Genomic DNA, 23,329 nt, shown 5'->3' on the forward strand with positions numbered 1-23,329 from the left:
AATCAATAAATAAACAGATAGCAAGAATTACAAAAAAAACAAACAAAAAAACGCTGTGACTCAAATGTGTATATATTAGTCCCTATTAGTGACATATTACTTAACAGTAACATATTTTTCATTATACTATAATGAGTGTACTATACTATAGCCATACATATAACCACACCAAAACAATGAACAAACTGTCCCTGCTCCAACAAATGACCTCTATGAAATGAAGAATAAATCAATATATACATACATACATACATAGCAACTTGGAACTTGGACAGCAATTTGGAGAATAAAATGGTGCTGACACAACTTTTTTTGCACAGAGCCAAAGTGCTTAATATTTCCTTGTGTAAGAGTGATTTTATGGCAGCTTGACGGAATTTGTCCATGTGTGATTACAGGCTTTGGCACAGCTGTAGGGTTGACACAGCTCTGTTTAGTCACGGCTCTCTTTAGTGAGCAAGTGCACACAGACCAGGCCCTGACCACATATAGAGGAAGAAGAAGCTGGGGCAATGGATTGTGGTTGTAACACCCTGGTACAGCTGACAATCTCAGAGATAAACAAAACAGGCAGGTCATGCATGCAAATGCCCTACATCCTGAAAACATTTATCACAATACAGTGACTGAGGAAAAAGAGCACACAGCTACACAGAGAGGTCTTCAGCAGGTGGTGTGTGTGTGGAGAAAAAGATACTGTCATCACCTGTTCTGCATGCATGACGGTCACACATTCAAAGGTGGTCTGAGTAACTCAAAATAAGTCAAAGTTATACACTGGAGCCAGGCCAATGCTGCATTTTGTTCTGGTATTTTAAATAAGGAGAGATTCTGACCTGAGAAGCAGGAAAACAGATTTATCTGTCTATCAGCAGCAAAAACAAAAACATAGGCTGTGTGTGAAACTCCGTACTGTATACTGCTCGTATACTGATCTTGGAAGAAAAGTAGTAAGTCATATGCAGCACATGAAAAATAAAAATTTTGCAGCACACAACAGTTACCCAGATGATGTACTACTCTGGCGAAAGTTTCCAGTACACAGCCAGAGCTCACTTCGTTGGCTACTCAATCCCATGATGCAACACGGTGATTTCCAACTTTCCAAAAATTGACTGACAGTGGCAGTCATGTGACTGTGTAGTAGACTACATGAAAGTTCTCATACTTACAGCATAGTATGCATACTAGGGTTGGGAGCAGTGCACAGTACACAATGTATACTGGGCAACTATGCAGTATGTAGTGCACCAGTATGGCATTTCGAACAGAGCCATGGTTTTAGAGCCTTGTTGTGTTAGAATTTGGTCTGTTATACAATTCATTGTGTTTTACATTCAATCATTCTTGTAGGAACACCACACATGAACAGAACAAAGAAAACTTAAGACTGGAGTTCCAACGAACTTGTTTTTTAATTGACAATTTTATATATTAAAGACATACATTTACCAACTGCAAAAACAGTACTGACATGGGCAGGACAGATAAAGTGCAGCAGAGGTGTACCAGAACCACCAGTGAGGGACAACACACTTACGTGCATTTCTCTTTCTTTTTTTCCCTCTGCAAATGCAAATTCAGGCATGAAAACAGTTACTGTCATACAGCCTCACAAACATACCTCAGCATGTGTGGAGGATTACACTGTCAGTGTGTGGGGATCAGACCATGTTTAGTGTGCTGCTAAGTATTAGAGGGGAAGAGGACCTGAGGTGTCTAAAACCTCCTACAGTTACATATGCAGTGTGTGTAAAAGGCACTAGTCAAGTCTCCACGGTAACAATGCCTCACAAGCCTTATGAAACAACAGACTGGTGTAGCAGACCTTAGAGCTAAATTATATCTGGAGAAGATAAGGAGATCAAAACCCTGCAATATTTAGGCAGACAGTGTAGGGAGGAAATCCAGGGAAAGACTGGATAAGGAACTTAAATTAGCCATTAAAACCATTGTTGATGTCAGTGTTGCTGGCATTTGGGCCATCTGCCACTCTGATTGTTGACTTTTGTGCTACAGTTTATTGTAGTGCACATGAGAGAACAGAGTAGAAACAACACAATGTAGAGTCCCTGAGAATAAAACACACAATTAATCCAATCAATCAATGCCAGTCTCCTGACACACTGGATCTTGTTACTCCTACAAATGTCCAGTTACCCTGATCAACTGCAAACCGGCATCTGAGCATTTCCAATAGAACTGTGTATATGCATGTGAGTGTGTGTGTTTGTGTTTGTGTGTGTCTGTGTATGAGAGTGTGTACATGCATGTGCTATGAGAATATAATTGTATGTGTGTGTGTTGTGACAGCAGCACGGGAGAAGGTCATATGGGCACACAGCCTAGCTGTTGCTAAGGCTATGACCTTTAAAGTTGATGAGACTCCTTTGTGTCTGCAGCTGTTCTGCTGAGGTCTGTGCTGTGCAGCACTCAGTCGGGTACATCACCTCAACGCCACAGAGGGTGAAAGAGAGAAAAGGACAGAACAGAGTGAGGGAGAGTGAGAGAGAGTTAGAGAGAGAGAGAGAGAGAGGGCGGGGGGGGGAAACAAACAGACAGGTGATTGTCAGTGATGCCTCACAGGGAGCTGCTTATGCTCTGATGGAGCCACAGTATCAAAATAAAAGTCCCCTGTATGTGAACTGAGTACAGTGAACTGAGATTTACCGAACTGAGATTTACTGAGCGCAATGAAATGTGTTGCTCGGCTGTACTGAGCACAATGAATTGCACTGTTGTGATGCATTTAGCATAGTGAGTTGTGTTGGGCTGAACTGCTGTGTTGAATTGTATTAATGTATAGTTGTACATTTAATTTTATTGTTATGTCGAGTTTTGTTGTGTTTCATTAAGTACAGTGAATTGAATTAGGTCAAGCAGTGTTGTGTCAAGTAATACTGTGTTGAGCCATATTGTGTCAAGTAGTGTTGTGTCGAGTTGAGTAGTGTTGTGTTGTTGTATAAAGTACAGTGAGTTTTATTTTCAGGTAACAGACAGCACTCACATAGCCATCATATGTAGCTAACGGTCAACATTTAGCTGAATAGACAGTTGGGACAAAAATGACCAAGCCAGAGAAATGACCACGGCAACTGTAATGATATCATACATTCTCTACAGAGTATGCGGCACCCTGGAACCCCAGGTACATGTACGCAAGCACCTATGGGACATTGTATGTGGTGTCCTGCAGCGGGTTTGACATTCATCCATATTACACACGTAACAACGGCCAGTTGACAAAATAAATACACTTTACCTTAGCTACTCCGCAGTGTGAGTTTTACTATGTCTCTAAATCTGACACAAACTTGTATCTTGTAGATGTAAGTGTGTACAAACCAAAGCGTAATCCAAACAATTTCATTTCAAACTGACCTACACACCAGGGCAGAAGCCAGCATGCTTACAGATTAAATATAGCCATAAATATGATATGACTTTGGTACATGTAGCAGTTTCCTCAGGCATAAACACTGGCGAGGAGTTGGCATAGCTGTCAGCGGCATGGCACAGGGACCGTGCTGACAAACCATTTGTGTCTTACATTGGCAGCTATTCCTACAACGCTGTGGCTATTGTTCCCCACTAAACAGACTGAAATGCATTTAGTCAGTGATGCAAATTCCACTGGATATTGGCACAACACTCTGGGCTCAAGAGAGGGAGAGAAAGAGACTGAGAAAGAGAAAGAGAGAGAGAGAGAGATAGAAAGAATGAGAAAAAACGAGAAAGAGACAAAGAGAACAAATGAGAACTGCAGTCATCTACAACCCTGAAATCCCTGGAAGCCAAGCTTAACAAGCATCCTGTCCTTGGATTCTGTTAAAATTATATACAATGTTATGGCAGAGTAACTCACAAGTCATTGGCCCATTTTTACTACACATCCTGTAGTGCTTAAAATTCGTAACTCTAACAATATCAGATTGGTAAGTCTCAGGAGAGAGGTCGTAAGGGATTCAGTCTGAAGTCCCTACAGTCTTTCATTCACTCCTTTGCAAGGGAGATCAGGGGAACCACACTGCTCTGTGGTTGCCATGGTGACACTGTAACCTCTTGTCCATGTAAGTGTGTATGAATAGAGAAGTGGACAGCCTGGTGTGTGTGTGTGTGTGCGCGTGTGTGTGTGGGCTGATCAGTAGACGTGGGGAGAGATGCTGTGGACCAGTCTTCTCCCTCCAGTCTGTTTGGTATCTCTGTCATACTCTGTCTGGAGGTGGACCTGCTCAGCAGAGCCAACGGCTCGTCCCTTGAGAACGCTTCTTCCTCTTCTTACACACATAATAGATGGGGAAGGCAACCAGACCTGAGGATAGAAACACAGCTGAGTTTGCTCCAGCAGGAGTGAATCTTACACCAGAAGAATTACAGCTCTCATGGTTCTTGTTCTGCTCTCCTGATTCAGGTGATCGGGTCTTCAGGATTATCTAAACGACAGACCCAGTATGTTAAACTACAGTCATAATTATAACCTCCAGATTATCAGCTCTCCAGTGGGGCAGTTAGATAAAACCAATCTGAGGTCCAGACTCCATTACTGAGAGCCTTAAACTCAAATAACACTGGTGTTTTTAGGAAACGGCACTATGGTCCACGGACTGTGGATGTCAGACAGGTAAGTCACTTAGACATTCGTAGGAGTGATCCAGTGCATTACTGAGTCAATCATTCATTAAAAAGAGGAAATATGCAAATCTGAAAGGTTTTATTTTCATATTTCTCACAATTTGAATCTAACAGAATTTTAAAGATGAAGGGATACTCTGCCTTTTTAATCTGACATCCACATATTCTGAGGAAAACAAAGTTTTTCTTTTGGAGCCCTTCCTAACACAGACTGACTCCTTTAGTGGGGTAGAGTGAGTTATGTTCTGTGAGGAGGAACAGGAGATGCTTACCTATAACCAGTGCCAATGCTCCAACCACCACAACCAACACAATGACTACTGGAGCCACCAGCATCTTACTCACTGATGAATGAACAGAGACAGGCAAATTAGTATGGTTGTAAACAAAACAAACAACCAACACAACAGCAAACACAACAACACAGAGGCTAACAAATGCTATCACTAGCTTGTTTCAGACTTAGCATGACGAGACTCTAGTCTAGAAATCCAGTACTGCAGTCATGTTGGATTTTTCAAAATTATTTTCAACCACATTATGTCAGAGACTGGCTTAGGGCAGAATCCAGAGTTTACCTACACAACAACTGACAAAACTGGCAGGACATATGGATGTTAGAGCAAAAACTGAACAGCAATGCCATATATCTTCCTAAAATCCAGATCAAATTACGGAGCATCTTATGCTTATGTATAAACTGTGATGATTTTACAAATTCAAAGTTTATAAATTAGTAGGCATATTTTCGAACAGAAACATAGATTTTTCTTGCCCTAAACTGCTGACATGACTTTTTTTTACCCCAACAGTTTTCCATAAACTAGAGCAGATACAGATGCAGAGGGTATCCACCATGCAAAGCACTGCAGTTGGCTTCAGTGGAGCAAACACATTCAAATCACCAGCACCTCATAGACTCATTCACTTCAAAGAAAAATACACTGCTCAAGGAACCCTGTATTCAAAACCAGGTCTCATCTGAATGACCGCCATATTACTGACTGCTACAGAACAAAACCACTCTACTGATCAGGAGGGACATCACAACCTTCCCACAAATCGCCCTCTGCCCTGAACAACCCACAGCTCTGGGATTATTCCTTCTTTACGTTCAAAAATGTTCCTCATATCCTAAATAAGGGCCACGCCATCATCAGAATGTGGATCGAATTCAACAGTATCATCAACATGGCTTAAATCTTGTTTGTGTTTAGTCCTGTGTTCCTAACACTCACTCACTAACTCTAACCCTCCAAACAACTCCAAATCTGAGACATGCAAAACCAGTCTGCACTACTCTCTGAGAAAACATTGTCCATTTTCATTGCTAAACTTGGTCAGCATCCACAGAGACTACACAATTCTCTCTGAACATTTTATTGTTGTTTTCACCGCATCCACAGCATAGCAACGATTACATGAATACTCTGACCCCTGCCCTCTTCCACTTACATTTTGATTTCACACCGACAGCATTTGTTAAAGTGATAATACTGCCCTCACTGGTAACACCTCTTACAGTTGTAACATCTCCAAGATTTGCAGCTAACACATTCTAAGAGGAAAATGCAGGCTAATGTTAGCAAATGTAAGCAGTTGTTTGCCTTGATGAAGAGAACAGTCCAATTGCAAAACATGTTCAGTTTTCGATATAAAAAGGGGCAGAGGGACAGGCATGACTCACCACAGACGGACCCCCGGACCAGCCGGCGGAGGTGGGGCTTCTCAGGAAGATATCTGTACTTGCATCCAAACACACTCAGGTTGGAGGTGTGGTCCCCAAAGAAACGGAGGTGTCTGTATTTCTCTCCACATCGATAACAGAAGTTAGTGTTGCACTGGGAGCAGGTCATGTGATCACAGCCCTCTGTTCTCTGGATGTGTATCTACAGGTGAGAAAGCATTGGTGAGTGAAATTAAGGTAAGGCCAAACTCATGCCCGGACACTAGGTATCTCCAACCGTTCACAGAACTAATCTAATGCTCCCACATCTGAAACTAACATGCATTTTATGACCTGAATTAGCTGAAATAGGGAGAATGGGATTAGAATGAAAGTCCTGCAGATTGGTACACATCCATCTGCTTTATGCCTTATGGAAAAGGTGCTATTTCCCCTTTAGAGCACAGAGGAGGAGACTGGTTCCATATATCTGGAATGATCTCTGATGATACAGACAGCATCAGGTCTATTACCTTTCCCTGTAAACCAGGCTAACAGATTTATGAAAACAAAACACCTGGTGTTTTATGTAAGCATTTTAAGTTTTAAATCACTGGGGCTTGCCCATATACTCTTACACAGCTCCTTTACTGTATGTTCTTTTCTACTACAGTCACTAAAATTATAACAAGGCTGAATGAGTATAAGCAATACCATACATATCTTTCATTAAGACTGCTGTTTGTACTATTGAGTAAGAGAGCAAGACAGCACTGTATAGGATTAGAACAGCACCCAGTCATTCATATTGTATACTTCATATGTAGCCCTGGTCTGAGAAACATTCTGAACGCGCTCTCAGCTCTCCAACATTACAACATGGTTAAGCTCGAACTGTATTTACAAAGCATGTTGATTTCACATATGAGCAGAGAGAGAAGTTGGACTGTTTGAGGAATGTGACCTGAGTCAGAACCAGATGGCTGCTTGCTCAATTTGTGACTCAGTTTAGAAATCGTTTAAGAAGGTGCAGACAGGATTTAAGTTGACGGCTCTAAATCAATGTTTAAATCAACACTCAAGCATTACGTCATTGCTGTGAGGACAGAACTCTGAGATGCATGTGTGAATGGAACAGAAGGCTGACAGGCTTGAGAAGATCTCATTTACTAACGACCTTCAGCACAGTCACATGACCTCCAGCACTGCCAAACTTCTACTGATTGTTATGAGAAAGAGCAAGAAGACAAAGCAGGAAGGAGAAAAGAAAAGAAAAACAAAGCCAAGTCTTCCTTCTGTCTGTTTGGTGAGAGAACGTGGATTCAAAACACAAACAATGATTCACCAAATAAACTCATTTAAAATAAGTTTTCTTCAAACAGCGAATCGCTGGCGTTTGTCAGCCTGAGAGCGTGAGACAGGGAGATGGAGCATCTGTGTGTTATTCACCTTGCAGCGCGGACACTTTTGGGCGTTCCTCTGGCCGTGCTCGATGACGCTGGCCCAGTGGCGCAGGAGTTTGTCACCTTTCCTGTACTCACGGCATTTCAGGCCTTCATGCCAGGGGGAGTGGCACTTGAAACACCAAACAAACTTGCACTTTGTGCACTGAATCTGCAAGACAAAATGAAAACATGATCGACACATTTCTGTCATCAACCCAAATTCAGCTCAACCCTGCATATGCCCAGTTCACTACCCCAGTTCATTCACTGCACCCCAAAGATGTTTCTCACAGCCAAAATGAGGTTCCAGTCATCATCAGCAGCAGGGGAAACACCACACCTTGTACTTGTGCTCGGTCCTGTTGGGTGTAAGGAATGCTTTTCCCTTCAGAGAGGTGAACAGGCTACACTGTGGACAGGGCTTGGTGCTTGAGTCCAGTCGACTCAACTCCAGGAAGTATTTGTACTTCGCCACTTCCTCACTGGCCAGGTTGGCCACCACCGTGCTCTCCTCCAGGTACCCACTGCATTCCGTGATGGGGCAGACAATGTCTGCCTTCCCCACGCGAATCTGAGACCAGACCAACAAACAAGATCAGAAAGTGCTTGAACAACAAATTTTTCCATACAGAGCAACTGACTGACTGAATGGGTTTGGAAAGGAACTGCTGAACTTGAAAACTATTAGGAAATATGCTTTGGCCTTAGAACAGTGCGTAAGCATTGTGTTTTATTGAGCCCTAGTATGTACCTGATGGTGAGGAGGCTGAGTGTGAATTCTCCCAGTGTTTACACAACCACACTGCGCACATAGCCCAGTCAAGCACTCTACTGGAAGTACTGGACCTACAGGGTACCCACTCCGCATTTCCTTCACAAAAAGCGTGAGAGTGATGTAAAACAGCAGTGGCAGGGTGTCGGTGTGGCAACACAGCTCTGGGGAACATCAGCCTGGTTAAAGAGCTGAATTTCATACCATGAAATGATGGACTACTTTAAAAGTGGATGTTGTTTTCACCAATCCACAGGAGCAAGTGGATGTCAGACATGCACCATGCACAACACAATGAGCCCTGGACTCAGCCACTCACAGCAGTCAGGAGGGCCATGTGAGGATCTCCCTGTTTGAGTACATCCCTGTCTAGACTTTGATCTCTGGGAAAAACCCCAGCAGCACGGCTTACACTCCTGGTGACTGAGTCCTGAATCAGGACCGGTGGATCTCCTCAACAGAGCAGGGCCTGACTGTCTGATTACCCAATGCTGACACTGAGCACCACACTGAACACACTACTTACTCACTTACATTCTCTCTCAAACACACACACACACACACACACACACACACACACACACACACACAGGTAAAGGCAGGCACACAGCAGTGTGGCCTGAGAACACAAGATACTTTGAACTTTATGAAGCAACTGAGTGGAGTCGTTTCCAGTTCACTACTGAAATCAATCTATCTATTCCTCCTTTGATAAGACATCAGACTTTTCTCTCCAGTTAAATTCAGACACTTAGAGCCATAATTTACTGGTTGAATATGTCTGCATGCAGGGGTGTATTAAGTAAAAGTACTCTTGCTAAAAAAAAAAAGTACTCCGAGTAGAGTTAAACTGACAACCATTTTTTTAAATTGTAAATGAGTGACTATTTTACTCTTAAATATTTTTCAGGAGGGATACTTTAACTCAGAGCACTTTTCTCAGCAAGAGTGCTTCTACTTTTACTTTATATGCCCCTGTCTTCATGAAAATGGACATGTAATGACTGTGTTCTGCTGTAAGAAAAACCACTGAAACCCATGATAGCTACAGACCCCATACAGGCCATGGACAAACACTATGAGAGATGTTCCACACTTTCACTGTAAAGATCTAAAATATCTGATCATTCATTTAATAATGTATATCCCCTGCTTTCTTTCTTTCAATAACATGATAAACAGTCTATGTAAGGAGCAGTGATTACATGCTGCTTGCTAGTTGCTGTGAGAAAATGTCACTCCTTTAAAAGTGCAGAGATCTTACTGAAATTCTGAAAACAAAGGACAGATAATCGTGTGGGTGTGGGTGTCTGTGGAGAGTGAAAGCCAATGAATATAATCGTTATTTCCAACAGTTTACAGGTTTATTAGAATTATCATGTCGCAGTGACTACGCTGTGCCTAGTGCATACTGTTTACTGTTTAGTAAATAGCGTTCACTGTTTATAAGCCTTCCCTGGGTTTGATGGCCAGAGAAGCTTTAGCGAGCAGACAGTGAGTAGCATCCATTACGCCTTGCAGCCTGAGTGTTGTCTAAAGCTGTACGTGATCCCGTTGGGCTGGCACATGGAGGTGTTGGAGGCTTACGCTGGGATCCTGATGAAAGCTGACACATAGCTGCCGAACCCTGGCGTGTGATGGGACTGTGCAGGCAAACTGCTCAAGAAACATTCACGGCTCATTTGTATGTTTGTCAATCTCACAGCAAGCACAGGCACTAACCACAGCACTGAGGGGTGGTTAAAAAGCACAGGCACTAACCACAGCACTGAGGGGTGGTTAAAAAGCACAGGCACTAACCACAGCACTGAGGGGTGGTTAAAAAGCACAGGCACTAACCACAGCACTGAGGGGTGGTTAGGCTGGGCTGGATGCACAACACCCTGCACCCACCCTCCACCTACAGCAGCACGCAGCACTCACCAGTTACATCTTTAAACTGGCACACATTTTTAAAACTATTTTTTTTAAACTATTTTACAGTTTAAAGAAATGGGAGTTAAGGGTTCAAGATTTAGGGGCTGGTCCAAGTGCCACTGCTGCAGGTGTGCTATTGAGAATGAAATATTTGGAAGTTTTATTAGGCAAAAAGTGGCTGAGCATGGACAGAATTTTTGTCCTAGTTTTGAGCCATGGTCTACAGACCAGCCTTCTTTCTGCTTTACATTAACGTTACCAACATGGCTGTAGACAGGCAAGAGAGAGCATGATTACTCTCCAGCTGTTTCCAGTGTTAGCCTAATTCAGCTAATCAGCAGGCTACAGATTAACTTCATCAAGTCAAACAATCCCCTGGGCAAACTGCTAAAATTCCAACTCTCTGGCCTGCCTCTTCTTTTTCTTTCCTTCACTCTGTCTATTATTAGCACTCTATAACTCACACACACAATTATATATTACAATAAAACTCATTGAACCTCTTATATACAAAAGAGTGAATTTTAGGAATTCCTGGATTCAACTTCCTATTGTACACTCAAATCCAGGGAGAGAGAGATTTCAACTCAAAAGTACATGCATCACAGTATGAAATACCTGTCCGTGATGGAAGGACTTGGGTGAAACTTATCAATCTCCAAAACATCAAGCTACCTGCCCTTGTGTGATGATTTAATTGGTCAGAGAGGAGGTCAGAGGTGACGCGGTCATGTCAGCAAGTTTCTCAGGGCTGTGGTTGGGTGTGATGAGATGACTACATTACCATGCGGTCGAGGGCTGGTGCACAGACAGCTGTTTCCCTGAGCATTTGTTCACAGGCATTAGAACTATGTTGTCTATCCAAATCAGACACTCCTACTCACAGCACAGAGGTGGACTCCACACCAGGTCATTCAAAACAACCACTGGCTGCCACTGGATGTGCTCACCATGGAAAATGATGGGAGACCAATGACAGTACTGAATTTGGTTGACTGACAGTGAGTCATCAATCTTCTACACAGTTTTCAAACTTCATCTCTCAACAGTGGGAACAAAATGCTCAAAGATGTTTCTCTCCAACAGACAGCTGTTCAGTGAGAGTAAACATGGAGGAATAAAGGAGGGAATATTGGTTTTATCAAGTCAAAAATTAGCCATTTAAATAAGGCTTTTGTGATAGAGAGAGCCCTTTTCTTCCCTCTCTTCTGTCTTTGTGGAGATTACACTGATCACACTGTCAATTTCCATCTCTTTCATCCTGGCTAAATGCAATCTTTATCACATATTCACCTGAGCCTACATTTTCATATTGAAACAAAATATGTGCTACTGTTATTGTGTCTGCCATCACCCTCAAAGGAATAAGAATGAAGACATAAAACTCGTATCGGTCTTCACCATTCAGGGCCTGGCCATCATTCCGAGAACTTCAAAAAGGGCCCATGCACAGCACTCAGCCTATTCACCCTTGATTACATAAAACCTTCTTACACAACTTCTCTAGGGACTTGAGCTGCACTCCTCAAGGGGGCAGGAACAGCAAGAAGACAGGGGAGGGAAATGAAAAAAATTGTCCGTTCACAATTTAACACTGTGAAGAGACTGGATAAGTAAAATGAGTCCGGATTGGGTGAGATAGGAGGGAACGTGATGGGGACTGTGTCCTCAGTCTGTCTGACACAGAGTCCTAATGCAAATCAGCCCGTGTCAAACACCAGAGACAGGTTTTACCAGTAGCACGGCAATACACAACGACAAAGTACATGCTATGCCAGTGAGGGAAAGGGATACATTACAGAATGAACGGCTTAGTGTTGTACAGAAATGTCTTTCATAGTACTGTGCTTGATCCACGGTAATCCCATATGACGTGAAACATGATTAAATGGGCCAACTGCCCTGTAAGCCCCTGTTTGACATTACACCCATCAGAGAGATGTGTGAACATCAGATGTGTTGTAGCAGTTTCCTTTCTTTTTTAACATGTTTACCCCTGGTTTCCCTGTCACACAGCGGAAGAAAACAAACCCCCGTTAAAATATCAACCTCATCTTGACCCCTGCGAGCTCGTTCCGAGCAGAGAAAAAATCTGATTTGGAAGGCAAGCGACAGCAGGGGAGCCAATGTTACTGGATTAGCAGGAGGCAATGGCTGTGGAAGGCTGAGTAGTATTGCACATAGCTGCTGTCTGCACACATCCCCTCTGTGAGCAGTGGTGTAATGCTATTAAAGCTCAGAGAGGCTGGGCCTACTGATTAAACAATCAATTACAGGATAACACAACCACCAGCCTCCTCCCAGCTGTCTCCCCAACAACCGCTAGAGAAACCAGAGATCTAGCACCAACAGGCTTGTCTCTGTCTGGGAAATGTCCAGCACATGCACAACATCAATGCGGTAGTTTTTTTTCTCTTTTTATTACTTTTAATAAAAACTGTAGAGGCACACGTCTGCCTTTAGCGACATACATGAAACTTTTAGTCTTTGATGATATCAGCCTGGAATAATATGGTTCATTCAATCCTTGCCTGATGTGTACTGTATTAAGGCTCACTAGAGTCAGTACCTTACACGATCGGTCACAAGTGTGTATCATATATATGTGTGTGTGTCTGTCTATATCACCAGCACTAGATCTGTATGAGTGTAGCATGTAGACTCTAAACATTATTAAATATCACCGAAGTCAGGAAAATGCCATTAACGGCAAACTAGTTATACTGGTAATACACCACTGCAACAGAGGAAATGACGGAGATAAGCAAACTCTCAAAAGCCGACAGATAATTCCTCCACTAATTCACAGCAGAGTAAGAACAAACAATAAGTAACTGACTACCGTAATAAGGGTCAAAGTGATTTGGCTCCGAGTGCTGGTGGATACCTCTGACCTGTCTAACCGCGCGCGTCACAAAGCTGTGTCGCGCAACAGAGCGCTGTAACACGAGACCCTCGTGCCCTCCTCTCACTCTTACTGCAGGTGTTCGTCCGCATGTAGACACTTGTTCGCGAGAGAAGCTTGAGCGGAGTCAGACGAGAACAGGTGTTCAGAGACAATGCAATGAGCACATGGGTACAATAAGCACTACTGACTTATCCACCAACAGCAAATGCATGTTTATCTGCAGATCACCGTTTTAACATTCACGTAGACTGATCATAAACACAAGCATATTTTTGCTGTTGTGGTTAGTACAAAACAGACCCTGACTCTTTGGAGTTCCCTTGGTAGCCCTTCCCAGATTGAAGAAAAGATCAGAGGGGGAGTTCCTATAACTGTCATAAAAGGAGAGACTACCTGAGAGCCGATGTATCTTTTCAGACATTCCTCACACACGGCTTTTTTGCAGCAATGTAGCGGCTTGATGTGTTTGTCATCGAGGCATATGCGACACGTTAACACAACGGATAAATTATAATCCCCGCTGTAAATGTTGGTAAGAACTGTGGAATCGACCAGGTTATTCAGTGTGTAAAGTTCAGAATATTGACCAAGTTCCAAGTCTTTCTCCAGAGAATCAGTGGGAGGTAGAACCGAGACATCTGATGTGGATGGGCTCACCGTCCCATTATCTGCGTTTTCTTGATCTCCCAAATTCTCATTTAATTTCCTGTCGTTGGCAATACAGTAAACTGTGCAATAAACGTGCTCTTTAGATTGGCAAGCGTCATCTCCGTTTGTGCCTTTACTTTCACGGTTTTCTTTAGAATCAGAAATCACATCATCATCTGATTCGAACGTTACCAAGCCTTTTGGGAATCCTCCGTCGATGTCTTCGTTTCTACTAGACATACACTGTATGATATCCTCTGTAAGCGTCCCATGCTCCTCTGCCTGTCCTCTGAAAACAGTGTCAACAGTTTCTACATCTTTAGTGTCTTCTGTGTTATTGTCATGAAATGTGGTCAACGATTTAGACCCACCGAAGTTTATTTTTAAAATTTCCACTGCTGTCGTTTTTCTAAAGCTGTCCTTGTCTGGGTTTTCTGCATTCTTTTTCTGTTCGTGGCTGTGGAAATCCTCCAGGATTTGCACCTTTGCATCTCGGATATCATGGTCAAAATCTGTGCTTGGTGATCCAACTTCTCTTGACACTTCTGGTAGATTACTCACTGCCTCTCCGTCGACAAAACTCGGCATATTCCTCTTGTACACATTCAAACTAACCAAGTCATCTTCCATTCCCGTCGATCAACTTCCCATAACTGTGCAATTCCTTTTCAAACTCACAAACAAACAAAAGCGCTACAAGCCTGTACTACTTCCGGGTCCTCTTAAGGTAGAAATAAATCCGTGATGTAGCAATTTGACTTATCCGTCCCAGGCGACCATTCGTGATTAAAAACAGCATAGTCCAGAACCTTGTGACGAGTTAGTATGCTTACACAGGCGAAATAAAAATCCTTCATTGGAGATGTAAACCATATCCATTTAAGGGCAATTTTAAAACTTCCACACCCTGGTATCCCAAGAGTTTCTTGAGTGTAGCTTACACTAGGCAACAGAATACTTTCCTTTGGCTCTAAGTGAAAGCGATCTACTACTGTGTGTCACCTATTATTCGCGCATCTAAAATGTCACCGCTCCAATCACCTTACAGTTTCTCTCACACGTACAGTACATGAAGCCAATTATGAAATTAGCGGACATCGCACATGTCAAACACTACATTCGTCTTTTGTTTACCTGTGACTAAGCAAAGCAGTTGATGAACAAAACAAGATTCTACCACTTCGTCCAGCAGGAAAATCCAGTTTCCTATAAATGAAAGGTGCTATGAGTGAGGCTTATGTGGGAGCATAACATTGAGTGGAACGATATACATAATTCAGAATTTATTGTTAGGAGAGAACGATGGACAATAGATGGACAATAAAACCATAACAGTCGTAGTCTATCCCATACTGCTGAAACTGCTTTTAGTATTTCAACTAACCATCACTGGGACCCTACAACTTGTTCATCAATAACGAGGAGTTTTCATACAGGCTACTTTTGATTTAGATTTCAGTGCTTGCACGTCATAATTGTCCAGTAATGGCACTATATAATTGTGGTCCATTTATATAAATGACATTTAATAAAACTTTATATGAATTTATTGCTTTTTATATTTAAGCAAGTATTACAGTCGGTCTTTAACTATGTAACACATCACTTTGACACTACTGTTGTAGTGTCAAAGTGTCAGAAACGAGCGCTTAAAGGAGACACCAGAGGGCAGTAGCGTACGTAATTTACACGACAAAGCCAAACCCTTTGTTTAGTTTTGGTCACCATAACGTTTGCAAAAAACGAGGAGACCAAAGCTCCACATTGTATAAATCGTATGCAGCTGAACAAATCGGCGCGTAAAAGATTATACTTGATATACTCTTCACTGAGTGGTGTGATTGAATGCATTTGTGTGTGACCTTTTGTGTTCTCTTACATGCTTACAAGTTAGACTGCAGCTTATTTGTCTTCATAGCTGTTTTAGGACGTTCAGATGTGTGAAGGATTTAGACCTTATAACACTCAAACAACTGCGGTAAAATAGGTCAAACACTGTCATACATAAACTCAAGTCAATAAAAAAGCTGAGGGGATACTGGCCATATGCCACACAAACACAGTGCCACGTTAACACACTGACATACTTAACATATTTGCTTTACTGTAGCCTAATGCCGCCAAAAAGCAAGCAGGGACCACCACTTTAGGGGGGTATTCCAGACAGCGGGTTTAGTGAAAACTCAGAGCTAGTTCTCTCAGAGTAAATAGTAAACCTGGAAAAGTCCTGTGGCTTCATCCTCTTAGCAAAACAAAGCCATAAGGCTCTTCTATTTGGAGGTTTCCTACTTTCCTACCTGAGTTAACTACTTCAGAGTTTTCATTAACCCGCTTTCCGGAACACCCCCCCCCCCCCCCCCCCCCCCCAGATGTACTCTATAATGTGCATTGTCTAGCTGGACTGATATTATCAGTTTATGTTAGTACAGAGATCATTGTTGGTCCACAAGTGTGGACCCTCTCTGCTGATCCCTTTTGCCCTGCCACAAATCTAAGTGTACTATCTTTTCAACAGGATGACGCTGAAAAAAAAATCATAATAATAATTTTTAAAAATCCAAAATAAATCTGTAAAAGCTTGTTCAAGGCAATGAAATGATGTTTTCCGGTGAGACATCCATAGAGCGTCAGTGTAAGGTCAACACCTTACTTAAATAGTGGTGTCCCTGGGTAACAAACAGGCTTGAGTTTCACTGCTGGAGACAGAGCAGACTAATGGGAAAGAGTACCTGAGTCATCAAAAAGCAACCCATATGATTATCTGCAAGGCTGTTTCACAAAGTATGGACTTTTATTCCTATCAGTCATTTGCTCTCTTTGGCCTCGCATGCATCCTGTACTGCTGAGGGCCTCTTTAAAGATCACAGTAAAAGTCAACTATGGAGCTGAATACTGGAATTCAATCCTGGTGAATTATTGAAGCAAAATTGATTTTGAGTTGAGCTACTGCACAGGAACATTAGTGAAAGCGTGCTATGCTCAGATTGCTACGCTCAGGGCTATATGCTCTCTCCACGCTTGCACTATGTGTGTGTACATGTGTGAATGTTCTTAACTTCAGAACCTCTGTAAACTCAAATCTCTGTCAAACTGTAAACACAGTCCAGCAGTGCTATTTTTTTGTTTCCATCTGTACTTTATAAGACATCTTTCCATCTGGTGTAAAAGATCTGAGACTCTTTCCTGAGGGCAGACAGAGAGGAGAACTGAAGGAAAGATCTCCTGAGGAAAACCCTTATTTTAGCCTATTATTGAAAGCCTCTCCCATTTTAGTGTCTTAGGTAACCATGCATTTCCTGCACCTCTGATGCTATGATAGAGAATGTTATCACTCACGCGGCGTCCTGTGTCAGTCACACGTGAACATATGATATAAGGTCTTGATAGCTTTTCCCCAGTTGTCTGCATAGGTACCGACATTAATGTCTCCCCTCCTGGGCACTGACCTCAGCATGAGGGTCCCCACATGACTTTCACACAATGACCTCTTCTAACAGTGCTGTTAAAATAGAAAAATCTGTGTGCGTGTGACAGTGGCACTAAGGTGAGACCTTGAGCTGGTGAGATGAAAATTTTATTTGTTTGTTTTCAGCATTTTGTTTCCTGTAGACATCTGTCATCATTAACATCCTTAAGGTCACAGCCTGTTGCTAAGCACATCCAATGCAACTATGTTGCCATGGAGAGAGATTACATCATAAAGCATGAAGAGAGATATAAGGATGAGAGGACTTTTTGTACCTAAATAAAAAAAATGGTGCATTGTATTGGTTTTATTTGTTATTATCATTCAAAATAAACATAATTACAAAATCATTTAAATCTACTCAAAAGTTGAAGTAAGCAGTAAACCCTCTTCAGTGAAAACAGTCAGTGTGGCTATTAGGAAAAGGTTCCTGAAGGAGAGTTACCTGCACTGGAATATCAGCTTTCTTTGAACACTACAATAATGAGACCATGTGCCACCAGCAGTGAAACTCAAGCCTGTTTGTTACATTTCCAGCCATGTCACATCTTGTATATTCCAGTTAGGAGCTGGTTTCAGAGCTCAGGCAGATGAAATGCAAGAGCAGTAGCTTGTCAGGGCAGCATCTGTGGGAAGCCTCTGGGGAGAAGCTCAGGAGAGATGGCAGAATCACTGTTTTATTTTCTTTGTCTTTCTGAGATAAGGTCTTACTCAACTAAGTGCAAGGTGTAGTTTTCAGAGAGGTGGATCTCTGTGTCATTGAACATACCTCATCCGTAATAAGTAGGACATTTCACACAAGGTACGATGCTCAGCTGGCACTGTGTCTAATGGTATTTTTTTTTTTCAAATGAAAGAATACTGATAAGCAATAATTTTGTAGTATGGATGCTGTAAATTGAGACAGTAGAAGCACTCTGTTTTGTTAACTGAGAGCATTAAGTCTTGAATAGAAAATGGTGTAAATGTAATTTCCTGATTCTGTGAAACAATTTGTGGGTTTCAAAGCACATTAGCTTAAGCATTACTGAGGACTTTGACTGTCTTTGACCATAGTGTAACTGCGGCATGCCTGGCTTCAGTGAGACTAAACACAAAATGCAGAGCTCCAATGGGTCAGTTCTCTGGACCATATCCAAATGCGCCAATATTATGTTTGGTATTTGATCCAAACCATAAGAGACCACTACTGCACTGGAATAAAGAGAGTGCGCTTTGTTATCAGGCAATAGCAGCTGTTGTCTGGGAGAGGGGGCACAGCTTTGGTGCACATTTATTGATCACAGAAGCATCACGGCTACATCTCTGCAAAGTCATTTTTGTCTCACTCTGACTGCTTCAGTGTGTCCCATTTGGTTCCATATTCTGTCACCCAGTACAGATTATAATGTATTTGAATGAGAACAATGTGTTGAATCAGGCACGTCATCAACCCAAGTGTAAAGGATGTCCATCACACAAACACCTCCTTAGACATATGCTACGTTTTACAGGTGTGAGCATCAAAAGAGAGACAGATACACAGTGGAAGATTACATATTTAATGTTTTATTTATAGAGTGGATGGGGAAACCCACTGGATCAATCTGCTAAGGTACTCAGCTCCACATGGTATGGTATTATTTCCTATATGCCTCCTGATATTGTGAAAAAGATTAATATGAACTGGATAACTGATGAACATAAAGAGATGAAAACTGAAAAAGGCCCATTGAAAAGGGCTTTAAAAAGAAAGAAGCTGACAGTGTTCATTTATGTGGGTCAGATAACTTTACATTGTATGTTTACAAAAGACTTTTTTGTTTACTGTGCATCCACTGGTATGGAGCAGGAAAGTATGGCATGAACCCTGTGTTTGTGGTACACAGTACAGGTGGTAAACAGACATGAGTTTCAGTCGGAGCAATGTCAGCTCTGTGACATTCAGAAGCACTGCTGCTTTTACCTTTGCCTTTTAACCGAGGAGCGATTTTTTCAAGATGAACAGATGTTTGCACTCTATGGCCAATTGGGGGCAGGAGACAGCCAGCACCAGCAGGGTTTCTGCAGGTAAAAACCAGAGCTGAGTATCTCTGCTTGTAGAGGTAGGGTACACTGGCTCTGAGAGAGCGTGGAAGCTCTCAGGGTCACCACAGGGTTCCTGTGCTGGCCTCTGTATGAAGCACAGAGTCTGAGCCACAGCCCAGACCTGTCCTCACACCAGGCCAGCACAGGAAGAGTTCTTTCCCCAACAACTCCCTAGTCACAGCATGAACAACAAAAAAGCCCACTTACACAACATAATAAATTATTAGTTCACTAGAAAAGATTCAACACTGGCACACGATAAAAAAAGCTTAAATAGAAAGAAGTCACATTTGTTTTTCTCTTTGTTTTCCTTTTTTATGTTGTTAAACAAGACTCAACACAGTCTTAAAAAAGCACAATATTCACATAGGTTTTGAGAGCAAAGGCAGCTTCTTAAGAGACAGACTGTTATTTCTATCAGGGCTGGGCTATTTTCTGCTGTCAGAGATTAAATATGCAACAGATTTTTGACACCTCATGCAAACAAACACCGTCTATCCGAAGATGAGTTGGAACAGATAAAATCATTGGTATTTTTTTGACTGCTGTAGGACTCCAAAAATATGTATCTCTGGGCAGCTTCTGATACCTCCTCCATTTTCTATCAGTACTTCTTGGCACTTTCAAGACAAATACATCCACAGTAATAAGGAAAAACAACTGAAGTTGCTATTTCATCTAATAAGAGGTTCATCATGACCCTGTTCTATGGTATCCAAAAAGCTTGAAACGGTGAGTGTAAAGACACTCCCAACTCACTGCTCCAGTACAACTCTACTGACTCTCTTCTGGGCAGTAGAACTACACAGGTTGACAAAAGCCATACTGACTGCTTACTGAACATTGGTTAAAATGAAGAGCATTTTTCATTGAGTTAATCAGAAAGCATTGACACTCTGCAGTGAGTCTGGCTTGATGCATGGCACGATTCCAGCCATTCCCTTCTGTCTCTGTGATTGGTCCCCTCCCGTCAGGTCTGAAGTGGCCAATCCAATCTGCTCTCCTTGTGTCACTGTTCTGCTTCTGCTTTGCTCTCAGAAGCCAATGGAAGGCCAGAGAAGATGTCTGTGTGTGGAGAGAAGCACGACCACTTGGGGGCTCCGTTGCACCTCCTGGCGGCCACAAACCCAGCTCCCAGCCCATGACCGCACTCTGCTGAGAACGGATCATCCAGAGACAAAGGAAGTCCATTGTGTTGACCAATGTTTGAGGTTGGAGTGTCATATTTCACATTCTTCTAAAAGTCCATAAGACACTATCATATTAAGACATTTAAGAAAAAAAAGAAAAAAAAACCAACAAAAAAAAGCAGTTCTCTCTATTTGATTGGTTCAATAAGGCAGTTGTCCTTTTACTTTGACCTGTGGAAGGGGGGAGAAGAGAAAGGAAAAAGTATTAATGAACAATACTTTCCTGATGAAATCTCACTGGCAAAGGTAAAATGGGTCTCCTGGAAATTCCTTTCATGTTAAAATAAAACACAGCCCAAATGAGACATCAACGCCCCTGATGTCCCGAGCTGTCAAGGGTATTAAAGATTTTACGAGTTAGTGACTGTGTGAAGTCAGACCACTGCATCTCACCTTCTCTTTATGTTTGATTAGTAAGTTGGCCTGTGGAGTGCTTTACTTTCACTCTGTTTGGATTCTTTTCTGGATGGTCTTCTGTCACATCACTGATTCGCCTGATCTTTCTGATTCAGAGTCAAAAACTTACAGAAGTTTCTCCAAAGCTCTGACCAGTGTCCTTGACACACCTACAGGATTTCACCACACCACCAACAGTTGTGCCACAAACACAACAGGATAAACATGATATCGGGTAAGTGCTAAAGCCTGACAGAATACAGGAAAGACTGGCATTTAGCCTTGGCACACATGCCATTTACCCCTGCACCTATCATATACAGCCAAAGATCCTCAAAACCAGTGATATAACACAGCTGAATTATGAGTGAGGGTTCTGTGAAATGAGAAGACGAGTGAAAAACTTTGGAAAATGATCCACTCCACCCAAGTGGCATATGTGAATTACCCACATTAATCCAAATTTGACACCATTTGTTCCCTAAGACAGATATGGACAGACCCCAAATACTGCAGTTTGTCACGAGTGTAAAAAACATGCTAATTTAAGCCTGTTGAAATTGCTTATGACAGACCAAGTAATGTAAGATATAACCCGAGTTTGTATCCATGGCTACATCTACAGCATGATTTGAAATTCATTATCTAACCAATTCTGATTTACTCTCACACGGGGATCAGTGGCAATGCTTGGTGAATTCTGTTATCAGTCTCCTATATCACCCTATATCACAGAAATAATAAAGAGAACTGCCCTTATCTTGTGGTCAGCACCCACAGCTCCCAGTCCAAAACCTAAGCCTGGTGGAGACAGAGCACCTTCTCCTGCAGAGAGCTGTGGTGGTGGATTGGGTCTGGCTCTTTAATCACAACCTGTGTGCACCTCATCGTCATCTCTCTTTCCTGTCAGTACACAGTGACTGGCAGTGGGATAGGCAGTTGATGGAAAGTGCATTTGGGCAATGACCTGTGACCAAGTCACCCCTGACTCCTGTCCTCATGCTGAAACCAGACAGTGTAACCCCTGGCATGCCTTCAGCATGCTCTAAGTCACTGAGCTGAGTGGCTCAGCTGTGCCCTCCACTTCCTGGAGAACGGCGGCGGGCATGCCCAGGCTAGTATTTGCTGTCAAAGTCAGGCCTGTGCCAAGTGTGGTGGGCGACAGGACACAGTGTGGATGTCTGCCACGTGTTTGGCATCAGATGGTGTGATACACAGAGCTGAGACAGTGAGGGGACACTGGCTGAGCTGATGGTGGAAGCAGTCCCAAAGGTCTTAGCTAATGATGTTTGTGTCTCTCCCGCCGTTGCGGCTATGTTGTCCTATTTCCCTGACACACAGCCGTGCAGCTAAAACAAACCCTGAGGCCTCTGGGGGACTGACTAAATCCTACACAGGTAGACCAGTGTAATGCTGCAGATGAAAAACTGAAGTTACTGACAGTGCTTAATAAAGAGCTGTTAATTGGACCCTGAGTGGCACAGGTTGTTTTGGATTCATACGGCTGTAGGCTCTGATGTGACACACACACACACTGACCTTGGACTGTGGGTGGGGCTTATGTAATTATGGGTGTCATCACATTAATGACAAGCATGTTGCATCACCTGGTGACACTACACAGCTCAGAGTGTGAAAAGCTGTGTTGGCAAAGTTTCCTCGTATCAGGGAAAGTATCAGCCTCAAAAAAGCCCAAGACACCTCCTCTGAGTCTGTTTGTGAGGGCTGGGATTGAGAAACTGGGTGTATAGTAGAGTCTGGGATTGAGCAACTGGGATTGGGAAACTGGGTGTATAGTAGAGTCTGGGATTGAGAAACTGGGTGCACAGTACAGTCTGGGATTGAGAAACTGGGTGTTTAGTGGAGTCTGGGATTGAGAAACTGGGTGTATAGTAGAGTCTGGGATTGAGAAACTGGGTGTACAGTACAGTCTGGGATTGAGAAACTGGGTGTATAGTAGAGTCTGGGATTGAGAAACTGGGTGTATATTAGAGTCTGGGATTGAGAAACTGGGTGCACAGTACATTCTGGGATTGAGAAACTGGGTGTTTAGTGGAGTCTGGGATTGAGAAACTGATTGTATATTAGAGTCTGTGATGCTGTCATGAAGACAGACTGTTTGCTAAAAGCTATGACTATGAATTGCACTACAGTTGTTTAACGTGAAGTTGTAATGTATTTTTCCTTTTATAAACTTGCAGAATCTTCTAGTCTTATAATGT

The 23,329-nt window shown here is 42.5% G+C and overlaps 1 protein-coding gene across 1 annotated transcript; it reads right to left on the reverse strand.

The window, feature by feature from the left end:
• Positions 1-3,363: 3,363 nt before the first annotated feature.
• rnf217 (ring finger protein 217) lies at positions 3,364-14,627 on the reverse strand. The gene is made up of 6 exons (XM_030772023.1): positions 13,734-14,627; positions 8,084-8,314; positions 7,748-7,912; positions 6,320-6,521; positions 4,905-4,976; positions 3,364-4,312 (listed from the first exon to the last, which is right to left on the reverse strand). The coding sequence occupies exons 1-6, from the start codon at positions 14,616-14,618 to the stop codon at positions 4,233-4,235; spliced, it is 1,635 nt and encodes a 544-aa protein (XP_030627883.1). The 5' UTR covers positions 14,619-14,627; the 3' UTR covers positions 3,364-4,232.
• Positions 14,628-23,329: the final 8,702 nt, after the last annotated feature.

Source organism: Chanos chanos, chromosome 4, assembly GCF_902362185.1.
Source record: "Chanos chanos chromosome 4, fChaCha1.1, whole genome shotgun sequence".
Classification (NCBI taxonomy): domain Eukaryota; kingdom Metazoa; phylum Chordata; class Actinopteri; order Gonorynchiformes; family Chanidae; genus Chanos; species Chanos chanos.

Bases quoted from the DNA above. Each gene is read 5' to 3' on its own strand.
- rnf217 (XM_030772023.1), bottom strand. From the start codon at position 14,618: ATGGAAGATGACTTGGTTAGTTTGAATGTGTACAAGAGGAATATGCCG. The intron at 4,977-6,319 runs GTGAGTCATGCC...TTCATTCATCAG, and splicing joins GGTCCGGGGGTCCGTCTGTG to TGAGTAAGATGCTGGTGGCT. The intron at 4,313-4,904 runs GTAAGCATCTCC...TTCTATCCTCAG, and splicing joins AGCATTGGCACTGGTTATAG to GTCTGGTTGCCTTCCCCATC.